The sequence below is a fragment of the Nerophis ophidion genome, linkage group LG14, assembly GCF_033978795.1.
Source record: "Nerophis ophidion isolate RoL-2023_Sa linkage group LG14, RoL_Noph_v1.0, whole genome shotgun sequence".
In the NCBI taxonomy this organism is placed as follows: domain Eukaryota; kingdom Metazoa; phylum Chordata; class Actinopteri; order Syngnathiformes; family Syngnathidae; genus Nerophis; species Nerophis ophidion.
Genome location: NC_084624.1, coordinates 9,457,553 through 9,475,376, shown reverse-complemented (window position 1 = coordinate 9,475,376; position 17,824 = coordinate 9,457,553). Strand labels below are relative to the sequence as shown.

At 38.6% G+C, this 17,824-nt stretch overlaps 1 protein-coding gene and 1 long non-coding RNA gene across 4 annotated transcripts in view; one reads left to right on the top strand and one right to left on the bottom strand.

The window, feature by feature from the left end:
• Window positions 1–17,824, top strand: part of pde4ca (phosphodiesterase 4C, cAMP-specific a) — a 154,930-nt gene that overhangs the window by 24,515 nt on the left and 112,591 nt on the right. Inside the window, exon 1 of one of the 3 annotated variants that reach the window (XM_061919793.1) lies at window positions 5,336–6,206. The exons of the other annotated variants lie outside the window; for them this stretch is intronic. Coding sequence (XP_061775777.1) covers window positions 6,133–6,206 — 74 coding nt within the window. The 5' untranslated portion in view covers window positions 5,336–6,132. Of the gene's footprint in view, window positions 1–5,335; window positions 6,207–17,824 lie in introns of those variants that run through there. 3 annotated transcript variants of the gene reach the window in all.
• Window positions 4,411–15,925, bottom strand: LOC133568087 (uncharacterized). The gene is made up of 3 exons (XR_009809532.1): window positions 15,837–15,925; window positions 5,632–5,786; window positions 4,411–5,546 (listed from the first exon to the last, which is right to left on the bottom strand). It is a non-coding gene; the product is annotated as an uncharacterized LOC133568087 (long non-coding RNA).

Below are 17,824 nucleotides of genomic sequence, written 5' to 3'. Positions count from 1 at the left end.
GTATATATACAGTATATATATATGTATATATTTGTGTGTAAGTATCGATATATATATATCGAAATATATATATATGTGTATATATATATCAATATATATGTGTGTATACAGTATATATGTGTGTATATATGTGTATGTGTATACAGTATATATGTGTGTATATATGTGTATATGTATACATGTGTATATATATGTATGTATGTGTGTATATATGTATGTATATCTGTGACGTGCGGTGAGGTTCATGGCTGGTGAGGCACTGACTTCATCACAGTCAGATTTACAAACATATGAACCCTAAAGAGTATCTTATTCACCATTTGATTGGCAGCAGTTAAGGTATTTTGTTTAAAAGCTCATACCAGCATTCTTCCCTGCTTGGCACTCGGCATTAATAGTTGTAATTGGGGGTTAAATCACCAAAAATGATTCCCAGCCGCTGCTGCCCACTGCTCCCCTCACCTCCCAGGGGGTGAACAAGGGGATGGGTCAAATGCAGAGGACACATTTCACCACACCTAGTGTGTGTGTGACAATCATTGGTACTTTAACTTAACTTTAACGTTACACATACAAACTGTAGCAAACAAAAAAAGCACATTTAATAAAAATAACGTTATTCTGGTCTTACCTTTACTCATAAATGAAGTTCATGCGCCGCTCCTTTTGAACAAAAGCATCAATAACTTGTTTATAGAAGTCTACTGCGAGCTTCACACAGTGCGTCTTCGCAGGCGTTTTATGATTGGTCAGCACAAGAAATCCATTACACACATACAGTTGTTGACAAAATACACTGTACATTATATACATCAGCTAACTAATTTATGGAAATGTATAATATAATTCACATAGCAATACGGTCTCACTGCACAGCAGTTAGCCGAGTCATTGCGCAATCCATGGTGAGGCTCAACTGGCTGGTGACTCACCGCAAGTCTCTTCTCAGTATTTGAATGGCAAATGTGAAAATTCAGCAATTTTGAATAAAAATAATCTGAAACTGGTGAAGTTAAATGGAAAATAACTTTATAGTATAATCACTTGATACATAAAACAATAAAAAAATTGTTTTTCTTTTTACGTTTTTTTTCTTTTCATGATGGGACGTGAGGCCCCGCCTCACCTGCCTCCCCTGAGTGCACGTCACTGAAGTTTATATATATATATGTATGTGTGTGTATATATATTTATATATATATATATATATATATATATATATATATATATATATATATATATATATATATATATATGTATGTATGTGTATATGTATGTATGTGTATATATATGTATGTGTATATATATGTATGTATGTATGTATGTGTACATATATGCATGTATGTGTATATATATGTATGTATATATGTATGTTTGTATATATATATATGTATGTATGTATATATATGTATGTATATGTATGTATGTATATGTACAGTATATATATATGTGTGTGTATATATATATATATATATACACACGCATTTGTATGTATGTATATATATGTATGTGTGTGAATGTATATATATGAATGTGTATATATATATGTATGTATATATATATGAATGTGTATATATATGTATGTGTATATATATATATATTTATGTATATATATATGTATCTATATATGTATGTGTATATATATATATATATATATATATATATTTATGTATATATATACATGTATGTATATATATATATATATATATATATATATACTGTATATATATATATATATACTGTGTTTATATATGTATACTGTGTTTTCTATGGAGAATTCGGATCTACAAAATTTGCAGGCAGCATACCTCTTCCCCTTTGAGCTGTCCTGGATGAATTGAAATCATTTTTTTCCAATCATTTTGGAAGTTGCAAACTTTTTTTTCTTACTCGTCGATGCCATGTCTCTTCTTCGTTCTTCTGCTTCGTTTATGTTTTGTTTTTGGACATTACTACTTGCCGTAGTTTTGAAGCAATGAATGATGGGAAACTAGATGCTGTGTGTCAGTGTATTAACGTGCCAGCTGGAATAAAAGCACGCTAAGAAATAGCTCCGTGCCTGCTTACTTTATGGGTTATACATAAACCTATGGATAATAGGGCCTTATATAATAGTCTCCTTTTCAGGTGGGAGAGATGACGCTAAAGGCAGTGCCTTTGAGGCACGCCCCTAATATCGTTGTTCGGGTGGAAATCGGGAGAAATTCGGGAAATAGGTTGCCCCGGGAGATTTTCGGGAGGGGCACTGAAATCCGGGAGTCTCTCGGGAAAATCAGGATCGTTGGCAAGGATGCCCTATTGTAGTGGATCACACCTGAGACGTCATAAATTAATCAAATCTTAAATGGACATGTGGAAGTAAAAAATGTGATAAAGAACATTTCACAACAATCAATATAGGTATTTAGATATCTGATCATGACACTCCTCACTCTTTTGCCTTCACCTTCTTTGTCCATTCCTTTTTGGTGACTTTGTATACTTTGGACCTAGACGTTTTCACACACATCGCAGACATTAACTGATACAGTCTGCTTTGCCAGTCCAAAGGCATTTGCTGTTTTCCATAGTCGTCCCTCGAGGACCTGGTAATACAAAGCACACGTTCCCTTTTTTTTGTCACATCCACGGGAGCTCGCATTCTCGTTTTCTTCCTTTCGACAAATGGGCAAAGTTTTTCGGTAAGTAGAACCACAGCTGACCTGGACATTCGAAAGTCCTCTAGCCGTCTGAGAAGTGTTGTATCCCAAATAGCTGCAATCGCTTCCTCTTAAGGTAGTGATCTGTGATTTCCACAAGCGTCTGTACATGTAGAAGGAGGAGAAACACGGTCATGTCTGGATTATTCGCTTCCATCTTTCCAGTGGTTATCTCGGAGTTACGAAACCCGTGGTTATGAAGCTGGCTGTGGCGCGTTCTTCCTGTGTTTCTGACTTCACTTCCTCTCCAAACTCAGTTTGTAAACAGTCAATGAGTCCATAAAGAGCTAAGAGCCGGAGATTCAAGAAACACACGGTGCACTTACCTGTGTAAAAATTTATCCGAGGAGGCAGAACCTTAAACGGTGGGTTAATGTGGCTGACACGAGGCTAAGGCTAAATCATTCTTAAAGTGGAACATTATCACAATTTCAAAAGGGTTAAAAACAATAAAAATCAGTTCCCAGTGGCTTGTTGTATTTTCGGAAGTTTTTTTCAAAATGTTACCGGTCTCGGAATATCCCTAAATAAAGCTTTAAAGTGCCTTATTTTTGCTCTCTGCGAAGACACTGGCCATTTGCCTGTGACGTCATACAGTGCTGCCAATGTAAACAAACAATGGGAATACCACAGCAAGATATAGTGACATTAGCTCGGATTCAAACTCTGATTTCAGCGACTTAAGCGATTCAACAGATTACGCATGTATTGAAACAGATGGTTGGAGTATGAAAGTATTGAAGAAGAAACTGAAGCTATTGAGCGAATTCATAGCCATAGCATGGCCGTATAGCTGTGTTAGCATCGCCGGTAAAATGTGCGGACCAAACGATCAGGACTTTCGCATCTTTTGACACGGGAGCAACTTAAATCCGTTGATTGGTAAGTGTTTTTTTCGCATGAAATGTGGGTGGGAGGAAACGTAATATAGTTGCAAATGCATCTACAGGTTATCCATACATCTCTGTGCCATGTCTGCTTTAGCACCGCCGGTAAATAGCATGTTAGCATCGATTAGCATAGCATGTTAGCATCGATTAGCTGGCAGTCAACATCAACAAAACTCACCTTTGTGATTTCGTTGACTATCGTTGCAAATGCATCTGCAGGTTATCCATACATCTCTGTGCCATGTCTGTCTTAGCATCGCCGGTAAAATGTGGAGACACTCCGGCACATTCAATGGGGGTCTGGCGGCAGATTTCTTGCCACTTTCGTATCTTCGGGCCAGTGGTGCAACTTGAATCCCTCCCTGTTAGTGTTGTTACACCCTCCGACAACACACCGACGAGGCATGATGTCTCCAAGGTTCCAAAAAATAGTCAAAAAAACGGAAAATAACAGAGCTGAGACCCGGTGTTTGTAATGTGTTGAAAATGAAAATGGCGGGTGTGTTACCTCGGCGACGTCACATTCTGACGTCATCGCCTCAAGCGCGATTAACAGAAAGGCGTTTAATTCGCCAAAATTTACCCATTTAGAGTTCGGAAATCGGTTAAAAAAATAAATGGTCTTTTTTCTGCACCATCAAGGTATATATTGACGCTTACATAGGTCTGGTGATAATGTTCCCCTTTAAGAGTTATCATAGCCGAAGTCGGTAGTGACGGGCATTACATTTGAACAGAAGCCCTTTGAAAACAGTTTGCTTGCAAACGTTGCAATGTTCAGTAGTTTGTATGTTTTGGATATGATTCCTAGTTTAGTCTTTATTTGAAGGCACAATGCACAGAAACAATAAGCTCAAAGGCAGATATGTTCTGTACCAGACGATTGGTAAATAGCTAATTTCTATCTGCAGTCCCTGGCTACCTAAATTAAAGGGATACAAAAATCATGCAATAAAATTATGACAATAAAATCGTACCATATCAGGTAATCAAATTAAGAAAAGTCATAAAATGCCCTTTCATGGACGTATACTTAATATACAATGCAACCACATCTAATTTACATCATCACACAAAGACAATACATGCTCTTGTTCACATCTGTCATCATTTGTAAAGACAACCATGATTTTAACAGACACACCTCACAATTGCAACAAAAATGCTGTCACGGATAAATATAATACACATCAAGTTGATCTGCCAAACATAGTGCCCACCTTAGTGACCGTGTGAGCAGCTTTGATTGCTCCAAAGCCACTTTTTAACTTCAATTGTAAATGAAGAGTAATCTGTTAAACTTTTCAAATTTGTTGTGAAAGTTGTGTTGACAGCTAGTTAAATTGTTGTGGGATTATGTGATTGCATGGGAGAATAATTCAATATTAAAGAGAAGAAATAGCTCAACTTTTGTTTTTGTTTTTAAAAATAAAGGTCCACACATGCAATATTGAAGTATTGATTGCCCAGTGCACTGGTATTACTGCTGGCTTGAAGGCAGATTGCTCACACAAAAAGAGAAAAGTGGACTGGTTTTAAAGGGGAGGAACAAAACTTGTTCAGGATCTTTTTTTAGTGTCATATTTATATAAAGTCACTCCGCTTACACTTGTACCTCTCAGCTTTTTTAAGCGATGCCCGTAGATGTGTCTGCCCTCGCTGTCCGTCCCGTTTGTTCTTTCTCTCTCTGCTTCGCTCAGCGGGGCTGCACCCCACCCCTTCGCTCCCCCCTCAGTGTCTCTCTCACACTCGGGGGGGAGATAGTGTTGTTTGTTGTTTCAAGCCAAGTTTGGTCCCACCACTCTCAGGAGAGAAGAGACGAGAGAGCAGACGCTTGTGCAGCCCCTCTTGACGAGGACTTCGTGGGACGCTCCGCTGCGAGGAGCATCCGATGGGATTATAAACACTCTTCCAGCTCACTTTTCCCCCACTAAGGTTAACTCTGCATGGCCTGTTGCTGAAAGGAACCTTGTGTTAACATTATTTGTTGGGAGACTTTGAACAATGAGTATTATTTCTGCTTGAGTATTAAGGTCTCACACCTTCCTCAGTGACACACTTGGTTGGGTTTGACCCCTAAACCCATCTTTCTCATGTCCGAGACGAGACGCCAGCGCTCTGTGATGTGAGGTCTCTGGCCGCCAACGCTCTTTGCCTTTTTAGGCAAGTGCTGAACAATTCTGCCTCCTTCTCTTCCCTGAAAACAAATGGACCCAAAAGTCATGCCCGGACCATAAATTGAGTTTCCACCTTGATTCACTCGGAGCCCGTTGATTCGGCACGGAAATTCGAGGGACGGACTCACAAGGCCTGACTTGATGTTGAATTCAGCTCAAATCCTGACAGAATTCACGAGACTGTTGTGCTTTGCTCTATTGTTTCCCAGAGTCCCGTCAAAGGGGTTCTGTCTCCTGGTGACATAACCTAGTACCACACAGAATGTAAAGCTATTTTTTCCCCCCTCCAGAGTATGCGGGGGCTTTTTGCAGCAGTTTCTCCCTCACATTTCCAAATTGTTGTTTTGACCTCAACGTCGCGATAAAATGATGAACAAAGACTCTCGCTTCTCGAGGAAGATGCATGGCGGCTTTTCCACTCGCAGGCACTCGTGCATTGGGTATGTATCCGCTCTTGGTTGAAGCACAATGCATGCTTTTGCAGGAATACATCCTGCGGATTGTGAGCCCTCAAAGTCCCAACCCTGTATAACCCCAATGCTATCTGCGATATTCTCCAGCACCGAGTCTGCCAACGATTGGTTGGTTCTGTGGTGAAAGTGGTGGGTGTTTGTTGTAGGCTGTGATGGCACTGAGGGCCTGGGGGGAAGCTCTGTGGATCAATGACTCTGTCCGCTGATGTTCTTCCTTGGGGTCTATGGCCCAGAGCCAATGCTAGGTGTCTATGTGAGTGGTCAAGGACAGTTACGATTGAACAATATACAAAACCCACAACCATTGAGGTTGGCACGTCATGTATTTCGTAAGTAAAAACAGAATACAACGATTTGCAAATCTTTTTTGACCTATATTCAATTGAATAAACTGCAAAGACAAAATGTGAAGTGAAGTTATATAGCGCTTTTTCTCTAGTGACTCAAAGCGCTTTACATAGTGAAACTCAACATCCAATTTTTACATTTTAAACCAGTGTGGGTGTCACTGGGAGCAGGTGGGTTAAGTGTCTTGCCCAAAGACACAACGGCAGTGACTAGAATGGCGGAAGCGGGGATCGAACCTGCAACCCTCAAGTTGCTGGCACGGCCGCTCTACCAACCGAGCTATACCGCCCCAAAGACTTCCCAGATACTTCATGTTCCAACTGAGGAACAATTTTTTTTTTTTGGAAATCATTGACTAACAATTTAATGGCCGCAACATGTTGCAAAAAGGTTGTCACAAAGTCCGCACTGAGTTATAAGGCGGACTGTCGGGTTCTAAGAAAAAAAAAAAGGATTTTAAGTTCGCCTTATAGTCCAGATAATTCGGTACAAACTTCCACTTGGAGTTTTCAAACTCTCTTTGTAGACCAAATGCACTTCAAACCCCGGCCGAGTCATACCAATGACTATAAAAACGGGACCCAGCACTAAGCATCAAGGGTTGGAATTGGGGATTAATTCACCATAAATGATTCCCGGGCATGGCCACCATTGCTGCTCACTGCTCCCCTCACTCTCAGGGGGTGATCAAGGCTGATGGGTCAAATGCAGAGAATAATTTCGCCATAACTAGTGTAGTATGTGTGACAATCATTGGTACTTTAACTTTTTTTTTAACAATGCCAAACCACGTGTTACAACAGCGTGGCTTCATAGAAAAGAGTGCAGGTACTAGACAGGCCTGCCTGTAATCCAGACCTGTCTCCCATTGAAAATGTGTGGTGTAATACAAAGCCTAAAATACCAGAACGGAGAGCTCGGACTGTTGAACAACTTAAGCTGTACATCAAGCAATAATGGGAAAAAAAGTCACCTGAAATGCTTCAAAAATGTGTCTCCTCAAAGGTTTACTGAATCTTGTTAAAAGGAAAGGCCAGGGGCTGATCAAGGGGATGGGTCAAATGCAGAGGACAAATTTCACCACACCTGGTGTGTGTGTGACAATCATTGGTACTTTAACTTGAACTTAACTACACTGCATATATTTAGTCTTTGAAGATTGTTGGGTTACTGGTTGGGTGATAAAAACTTCCCAACTCCTTAGAAAGAACCCGAAAATATGACCTAAAAGGCTCAATTCAGCATTTGGGTAGAAAAAATAACCCAACAGTTTTTAGTGTGTGCGGTCCCGACCACTACGTTACACGATTAAATGACTGGCTTCCTCATTATCTCTCAAAAGGGTTCGGGAATCTCTGAGAGTGATACTATTTTGATCATATCTGTTTATTGGTTAACTTTGGAAGTCTTTAGGTGTCATAATACAGATAAACAAAACCCAAAACTAGTGAAGTTGGCACGTTGTGTAAATGGTAAATAAAAAGAGAATACAATGATTTGCAAGTCCTTCTCAACTTATATTCAATTGGATAGACTGCAAACAAAACATTTAATTCCAACTGAGAAACTGATTTTTTTTTTGCAAATAACCATTTACTTAGAATTTAATGCCAGCAACACATTGCAAAAATAAATTTTTACCAGTGTGTTACATGGCCTTTCCTTTTAACAACACTCAGTAAACACTTAGGAACTGAGGAGACACATTTTTTAAGTTTTTGAGGTGGCATTATTTCCCATTCTTGCTTGATGTACAGCTTAAGTTGTTCTACAGTCCGGGGTTTTCGTCATCCTATTTTGGGGTTCATAATGCGCCACACATTTTCAATGTTTTACTACAAAGCCACGCTGTTGTAACACGTGCAGAATGTGGCTTGGTATTGTCTTGCTGAAATAAGCAGGGGCGTCCATGAAAAAGACGTTGCTTGGATGGCAAAATATGTCGCTCCAAAACCTGTATGTACCTTTCAGCATTAATGGTGCCTTCACAGATGTTTAAGTTACCCATACCTTGGGCACTAATACACCCCCATACCATCACAGATGCTGGCTTTTGAATATTGTGCCTATACAAATCCTGATAGTTATTTTCCTCCTCGTTCCAGAGGACACATTGTCCACAGTTTCCAAGAACAATTTGAAATGTGGACTCGTCAGACCACAGAACACTTTTCCACTTTGCATCAGTCCATCTTAGATGAGATCGGGCCAAACGAAGCCGGCTGTGTTTTTCGGTGTTGATAAATGGCTTTTTGGCTTTGCATAGTAGAGTTTTAACTTGCACTTACAGATGTAGCGACCAACTGTATTTACTGACAGTGTTTTTTTCTGCAGTATTCCTGAGCCCGTGTGGTGATATCCTTTACACACTGATGTCGCTTTTTGGTGCAGTACTGCCTAAGGGATCGCAGTGCCGCTTACGTGCGGTGATTTCTCCAGATTCTCTGAACCTTTTGATGATATTACGGACCGTAGATGTTGAAATCCCTAAATTCCTTTCAATAGCTCGTTGAGAAATGTTCTTAAACTGTTGGACAATTTGCTCACACATTTAATCCCAAAGTGGTGACCCTCGCCTCATCCTTGTTTGTGAATGACTGAGCATTTCATGGAAGCTGCTTTTATGGTAAATGATAAATGGGTTGTATAGTTCGGTTGGTAGAGTGGCCGTGCCAGCAACTTGAGGGTTGCAGGTTTGATTCCCGCTTCCGTCATCCTAGTCACTGCCGTTGTGTCCTTGGGCAAGACACTTTACCCACCTGCTCCCAGTGCCACCCACACTGGTTTAAATGTAACTTAGATATTGGGTTTCACTATGTAAAGCGCTTAGAGTCACTAGAGAAAAGCGCTATATAAATATAATTCACTTCACTACTTTTATAGCGCTTTTCTACCCCTTTTTAAGGAGCCCAAAGCACTTTGACAGTATTTCCACATTAACCCATTCACACACACACACACATTCACACACTGACGGTTACACCCACCTGTTCCCAATTAGCCTGTTCACCTGTGGAATGTTCCAAATAAGGGTTTGATGAGCATTCCTTAACTTTCTCAGTCTTTTTTGCCACTAGTGCCAGCTTTTTGAAACCTGTTGCAGGCATCAAATTCCAAAAGAGCAAATATTGGCAAAAAATAACGTTTTCCAGTTTGAACGTTAAGTATCTTGTCTTTGCAGTCTATTCAGTTGAATATAAATTGAAAGTGATTTGCAAATCATTGTATTCTGTTTTTATTTACTATTTACACAACGTGCCAACTTCACTGGTTTAGGGTTTTGCACAACGTGTGGAAAATAACTTGATACTTTTCATCTAATCTAATTATAGTCTGGCATAAATTCAATCCCAAGGGTGTAAAATTATCAACAAATCTGCGTTGAAAGTCTACACAGAAGGGCTCTTGTACGCTCCACCTGCATTGTGCAAGTCCCCCAGGACCCCAGCATGCATATGTGGGACAAGATTGCAGACTCCTGCCATGCAAGTGCCCTCTGGCCACAAGACATGTGCCTTGAGAGTGTCATCCAATCTCCTCCAGCATGTTTGGATCATATGAGGCGATCAAAGCAAGGGATTGTAACCCACGGTCAGAAGTGGCGTAGGGAGCAGAACAAGCCTTTTATTCTCTTATTACCTGATTTGGACAGTAGGAATCTTTCACTTGAATTGCAAAGTCAACTGTTTTTAGACTGTTGTTGCATGCATACTTTATCTTGTATAAATAAAAATACCCCAGCAGGCAAAAGGCATTGAAACAACGTTGGGAACTTGTTTAATTAAGGTCCTGGCGTTGAGCAACTTAAACATAACATTGAAATAACATGCTCTTTGACAACGTTAATCAATGTTGGAATGTTGGCCATATTTCAACCAACATTCTACAACGTTAATACAACATCTAAACAACATGCTCTTTGTAAACCTTGATTCAATGTCAAGGTTGGGACGTTTATTGGACCATTGAAATGTGGTCATTTCCCAGTCAATATTCTAAAACACAAATACAATGTTGAAACAACATGCTTTTTGACGACGTTAATCACTGTCAGTGGGGGACGTTGATTTGACCATTAAAATATGGTATTATTTCAACCAATATTCTACAACACAAATACAACGTTGAAACAACATGCTTTTTGACAACGTTTATTCAATGTCAGGTTGTGATGTTAATTTGACCATTGAATTTTGGCCATTTACCAATCCATATTCTCCAATACAAATACAACGTTGAAACAACATGCTTTTCGGCAACGTTTATCTTAATGTTGGGTTGTGACGTTAATTTGACCATTGAATTTTGGCCATATTTCTACCAACATTTTATAACGTTAATGCAACATTGAAACAACGTACTCAAAGTCAGGTTGTTACTTTAATTTGACCATTGAAATGTGGTTATTTCCCAACTAATATTTTACAACATAAATAAGTTGAAACAACATACTTTTCGGCAATGTTTATTCAATGTTGGGCTGTGATGTTAATTTGACCATTGAATTCTGGTCATTTCCCAATATTGTACAACACAAATACAACATGGTTTTTGGCAACATTTTTTCAATGTTAGGCTGTGACGATAATTTGACCATTGAAATCTGGTCATTTCCCAAACAATATTCTCCCACACAAATACAACATTGAAACAACACGCTTTTCGGCAACGTTTATTCAATGTTGGGCTGTGACGTTAATTTGTTGATTGAATTTTGGCCATTTACCAACCAATATTCTCCCACACAAATACAACATTGAAACAACATGCTTTTCGGCAACGTTTATCTTAATGTTGGGTTGTGACGTTAATCTGACCATTGAATTTTGGCCATATTTCTACCAACATTCTATAACGTTAATACAACATTGAAACAAGGTACTCAAAGTCAGGTTGTGACTTTAATTTGACCATTGAAATGTGGTAATTTCCCAACCAATATTCTACAACATAAATAAGTTGAAACAACATACTTTTCGGCACTGTTTATTCAATGTTGGGCTGCGACGTTAATTTGACCATTGAATTCTGGTCATTTCCAAATATTCTACAACATAAATACAACATGGTTTTTGGCAACATTTATTCAATGTTGGGCTCTGGCGTTAATTTGACCATTGAAATCTGGTCATTTCCCTACCGATATTCTACAACACAAATACAACATTGAAACAACACACTTTTGTTGACAATGTTTATTCAATGTCAGGTTGTGATGCTAATTCGACCATTGAAAATTAGTCTTTTCCCTAACAAAAATCTACAACGCAAATACAACGTTGAAACAACATGGTTTTTGGCAACGTCTATTCAATGTTGGGTTGTTACGATAATTTGACCATTGAAATTTGGTAATTTCTTAACTGATATTCTACATCACGAATACAAAATGTTTTTTGGCAACGTTTATCAATTTCAGGTTAAATGATAAATGGGTTGTACTTGTATAGCGCTTTTCTACCTTCAAGGTACTCAAAGCGCTTTGACACTACTTCCACATTTACCCATTCACACACACATTCACACACTGATGGAGGGAGCTGCCATGCAAGGCGCCAACCAGCACCCATCAGGAGCAAGGGTGAAGTGTCTTGCTCAGGACACAACGGAGGTGACGAGGTTGGTACTAGGTGGGGATTGAACCAGGGACGCTCGGGTTGCGCACGGCCACTCTCCCCACTGCGCCACGCCGTGGGGTTGTGATGTTGATTTGACATTGAAATTTGGTCATTTCCCAACCAATATTCCACAACACAAATAAAACATTGAAACATCACACTTTTTGACAATGTTTATTCAATGTCATGTTGTGATGGTAATTTGACCATTGAAATTTGGTAATTTCCCAACCAAAATTCTAAAATGCAAATACAACGTTGAAACAACATGCTTTTTAGCAACGTTTATTTAATGTCAGGTTGTGATGTTAATTTGACCTTTGAAATTTGGTAATTTCCCAACCAAAATTCTACAACGCAAAAACAATGTTGAAACAACATGATCTTTGGCAACATTTATTCAATGTTGGGTTGGGGCGTTGATATGACCATTGAAGTTTGGTCATTCCCTAACCGATATTTTACAACAGGAATACAAAATGTTTTTTTGGCAACGTTTATCAATGTCAGGTTGTGACGTTGATTTGACCATTGAAATTTGGTCATTTCCTAACCAATATTCTCCAACACAAATACAACTTTGAAACAACATGCTTTTTGACAATGTTTATTCAATGTCAGGTTGGTATTTTAATTTGACCATTGAAATTTGGCCATTTCCCAACTAAACATCTACAACGCAAATACAACGTTGAAACAACATGGTCTCTGGCAACGTTTATTCAATGTTGGGTTGTGACGATAATTTGACCATTGAAAGTTGGACATTTCCTAACCAATATTCTACAACACAAATACAAAATGTTTTTTGGCAACGTTTATCAATGTCGGGTTGTGACGGTAATTTGACCATTGAAATTTGGTCATTTCCCAACCAATATTCTACAACACAAATACAACATTGAAACCACACGCTTTTTGACAATGTTTATTCAATGTCAGATTGTGATGTTAATTTGACCATTGAATTTTGGTAATTTTCCAATAATACAAAACAAAAATACAACATGGTTTTTGGTAACTTTTATTCAATGTTAGGCTGTGACGTTAATTAGACCATTGAAATCTGGTCATTTCCCAACCAATATTCTCCAACACAAATACAATGTTGAAACAACACACTTTTTGACAACGTTTCTTCAATGTCAGGTTGTGATGCTAATTTGACCATTGAAATTTGGTAATTTCCCAAACAAAATTCTACAACGCAAATACAATGTTGAAACAACATGCTTTTTGGCAACGTTTACTCAATGTTGGGTTGTGACGTTGATTTGACCATTTAAATTTGGTCATATCCTAACCAATATTCTACAACACGAATACAAAATATTTTTTGGCAAAATTTATTAATGTCAGGTTGTGACGTTGATTTGACCATTGAAATGTGGTCATTTCCCAACCAATATTCTAGAAGGTTAATACAACAGTGAAACAACATGCTCTTTGTAAACTTTGATTCAATGTCAAGTTGTGACGATAATTAGACCTTTGAAATTTGGTCATTTCCCAACTAATATTCTACAACACAAATACAACGTTGAAACAACATGGTTTTTGACAACGTTTATTCAATGTCAGGTTGTGATTGTAATTTGACCATTGAAACTTGGTCATTTCCCAACCAATATTCTACAACACAACTATAACCTTTAAACAACACACTTTTTGACAACATTTATTCAATGTCAGACTGTGACGTTAATTTCACCATCGAATTTTGGCCATATTTCAACCTACATTCTACAACATGGGTTTCAAACTCTGGCCCGCGGGCCAAATTTGGCCCGCCGTTTAATTTCATTTGGCCCTTGAGGCAATGTCAAATTAACATTAGAGCTGGCCCGCCAGGATTATACAGTGGCAGTGCCTCTGTAACACCGCATTCACCGCTTATATTTATACTTGCCAACCCTCCTGATTTTCCCGGGAGACTCCCGAAGTTCAGTGCCCCTCCCGAAAATCTCCCGGGGCAACCATTCTACCGAATTTCTCCCTGGACAACAATATTGGGGTCGTGCCTTAGAGGCACTGTCTTCAGCGTTCTCCACAACCTGTCGTTACGTCCGCTTTTCCTCTATACATACAATGTGCCGGCCAAGTCACATAATGTATGCGGCTTGTACACACACACATACACAAGTGAATGCAAGGCATATTTGCCCACTGGGTGTGAGTCTTCCTTGCCCTTATGTGGGTTCTTCCGAGGATGTCGTAGTCGTAGTGGTTTGTACAGTCCTTTGAGACATTTGTGATTTAGGGCTATATAAATAAACATTGATTGAACAGCCATACAGGTCACACTGAGGGTGGCCGTATAAACAACGTTAACACTGTTACAAATATGCGCCACACTGTGAAGCCACACCAAACAAGAATGACAAACACAATTCGGGAGAACAACCGCACCGAAACACGACATGAACACAACATAACAAATACCCAGAACCCCTTGCAGCACTAACTCTTCCGGGACGCTACAATATCCACCCCCGCTGCCACCAAACCCCGCCACCCCCCAACTCCGACCACCTCATTATTTTATTTTCAAATTTATTAGCTAGTGGAAAAAGTTAATGTTGATATTTACATTAGAAGGCTACAAATGGAAAATAGGCATTACATTTTTTATTTAAATTTAATTTCTGTGATGTTTTTTTGAAAGTTGATTTTGTACTATTAGGTTGTATAAGCGTTGTTTAAGCAAATCGGTGTAACAAACTGAGTAATAATTAACGTTTTATTCATTCTTTTTCTCTTGCTACTTCAAGGCTTGAATGTTTGATTCATTCCTTATTGTTATTTTACTTTCAAATATATTATTGGCCTGTGGAAAAAGTTTATTTTGATATTTACCTCAGAAGGCTGCAAATAGAAAAGAGGCATTCAATTTTTTTTAAAAATGCCATTGATATTTTTTTAAATATTGTTATTATTATTTGAAACTCAATTTTGCATGTCACTATAAAGTTATATAAGCCTTGCTTGTTCAATATTCAATGCAAAACTTCTTTGGGTCCCGATTAAAAGATTAATTTGTTCAACTTTGGCCCGCGGCTTTGTTCCGTTTAAAATTTTGGCCCACTCTGTATTTGGGTTTGACACCCCTGCACTACAACGTTAATACAACATTGAAAAAAACATTCTCTTTGTAAAGCTTAATTAAATGTCAGCTCGTGACGTTGATTTGACCATTGGAATTTGGTCATTTCCCAACCAATATTCTACAACACAAATACAACGTTGAAATAACATGCTTTTCGGCAACGTTTATTTCACGTTAATTTGACCATTGAAATCCGGTCATTTCCCAACCAGCAACGTGGATCCAATGTTAGACATCATCGCCTCCATTTATAAATACTACTATTTTTGCAACATTGTTTATAGGTCTATTTTAAAGCACATGTATCAACGTTGTATCAATGTCTCGTGCCTGCCTGAATGGAGATTGATTTACGGTAGCTCTTATAGTTTGTGCTGGACACAAAGAAGCGTGTTGTACTGCAGATGTGTCCATTAGAATGATAACAGAGATGGCTTTATTCTAAATTGTACAAACCGTACCAGGACACCATTCAGTCTGTTCTTTGGCGCTGGCACACACACTGAGACTCTCACGCATACTCACCCTGCAAAATCATTCCCAACATAAAACCTTGCTGCTGCACTGTGCATAAAGTTTGAGGAGACTCCGTTTATGTGAAGGGGGAAGTGAAGGGGGAAAGGCGCGTGAGTTGACTGACTGGGAAAGGCAGATAATTGAGACAAAGCGGGTAAACGGGCAGACGGGAGGGCGGAGACATAGCGATAGAGAGAATGTGGAAGGTGATAGTGCTGCTTTTAGTTCACAGATAAGGTGGAGCAAGAGTGTTTTTTTTAATAGTTTAACTTGTAGTATTTACACAAATGGGGATCAAAAGAATGAGCAAAACAGAAACGTGTAAAGTGAGGCCGAACAACTAAAGGACAACAGTGTCAATGGCAGAGGTCCCAATATTCAGACACACACACACACACGCACACACACACACACACACGCACACACACACACACACGCACACACACACACACACACACACACACACACACACACTTGTATTTGTTACCTTCTTGAGACCTTGGGGCGGCATGGCGTAGTGGGTAGGGCGGCCGGGCCAGAAACCTGAGGGTTGCAAGTTCGCTTCCCACCTATGGACATCAAAGTCGCTGCCGTTGTGTCCTTGGGCAGGACACTTCACCCTTTGCCCCCGGTGCCGCTCACACCGGTGAATGAATGATGAATGAATGATTGGTGGTGGTCGGAGGGGCCGTAGGCGCAAACTGGCAGCCACGCTTCCGTCAGTCTACCCCAGGGCAGCTGTGGCTACTGATGTAGCTTACCACCACCAGGTGTGAATGAATGATGGGTTCCAACTTCTCTGTGAGCGCTTTGAGTATATAACAATAGAAAAGCGCGATATAAATCTAATCCATTATTATTATTATTATTATTACCTGAGAAAAATGCCTCCCTCTTTAGGACCAGCCTTTCTAGATCAATAAAGATGTGTATTTATAACATTGATAATATATACATACTATGCAAATATAAAAAAGCTTGTTTTGAAAAATGAGTTGGAATTTCCAAAGAAAAAAGTCAAAATTTCACAAGTAAAACTGTGAATATTCGCATTTTTATAATAAAAGTCGTAATTTTACTCAATGCAAGTAAAAAATTTTACAGGAAAAACTGAATATTTGTGCAATGTTATGATAAAAGTTGGAATTTTACTCAATTACAGTCGCGATGTTACAAGAAAAGCTTAACATTTGGGCAGTTTTATGAAAAGAGTCATCGTTTTACTTGACAAAAGTCACAATTTTATAAGAAAACTTTAAAAATGCTGGGAATATTATTATAGTAGTCTGAGTTTTATTTGGCAAAATTATGACAAGTCTTAATGTTCCTCAAAAATGTCTCTATTTTACAACAACAACAAAAATTGGCAATATTGTGCTAAAACAAAATCTGAATATTGAATGACAAATGTCTCAATTTTGCAGTAAAAAGTAATTTAACATTAAGAAGTAATCATTTTACGAGAAAATATTGCAGAATGAGAAATTGTTCCCAATATTATATTAAAGAAGAAGTTTGCTTTTAGTTATATTTTTAATTTTTTTGTTGGAATATGTTGCAAATGAGACATTCTCTATTAGATGCAATGGTTTTCCTTATTGGGACCATGATTTATGTCCTCACTTGTTCACACCTCCTCATATGGAAGCCACTTTTCCTTGTTGATGTCTCAAGAAGGATAGAAATACACACACACACACACGCACACACACACACACACACACACACACACACACACACACACACACACACACACACACACACACACACACACTTTTTTGTATTTGTTACCTTCTTGAGACCTGAGAAAAATGCCTCCCTCTTTAGGACCAGCCTTTCTAGATATATAAAGATGTGCATTTACAAAATTAATAATATATACATACTATGTAAATATAAAAAAGCTTGTTGTGAAATATGAGTTGGAATTTCACAAGAAAAAGATCAAAACTTCACAAGTAAAACTGTGAATATTCGCATTTTTATGATAAGTCGTA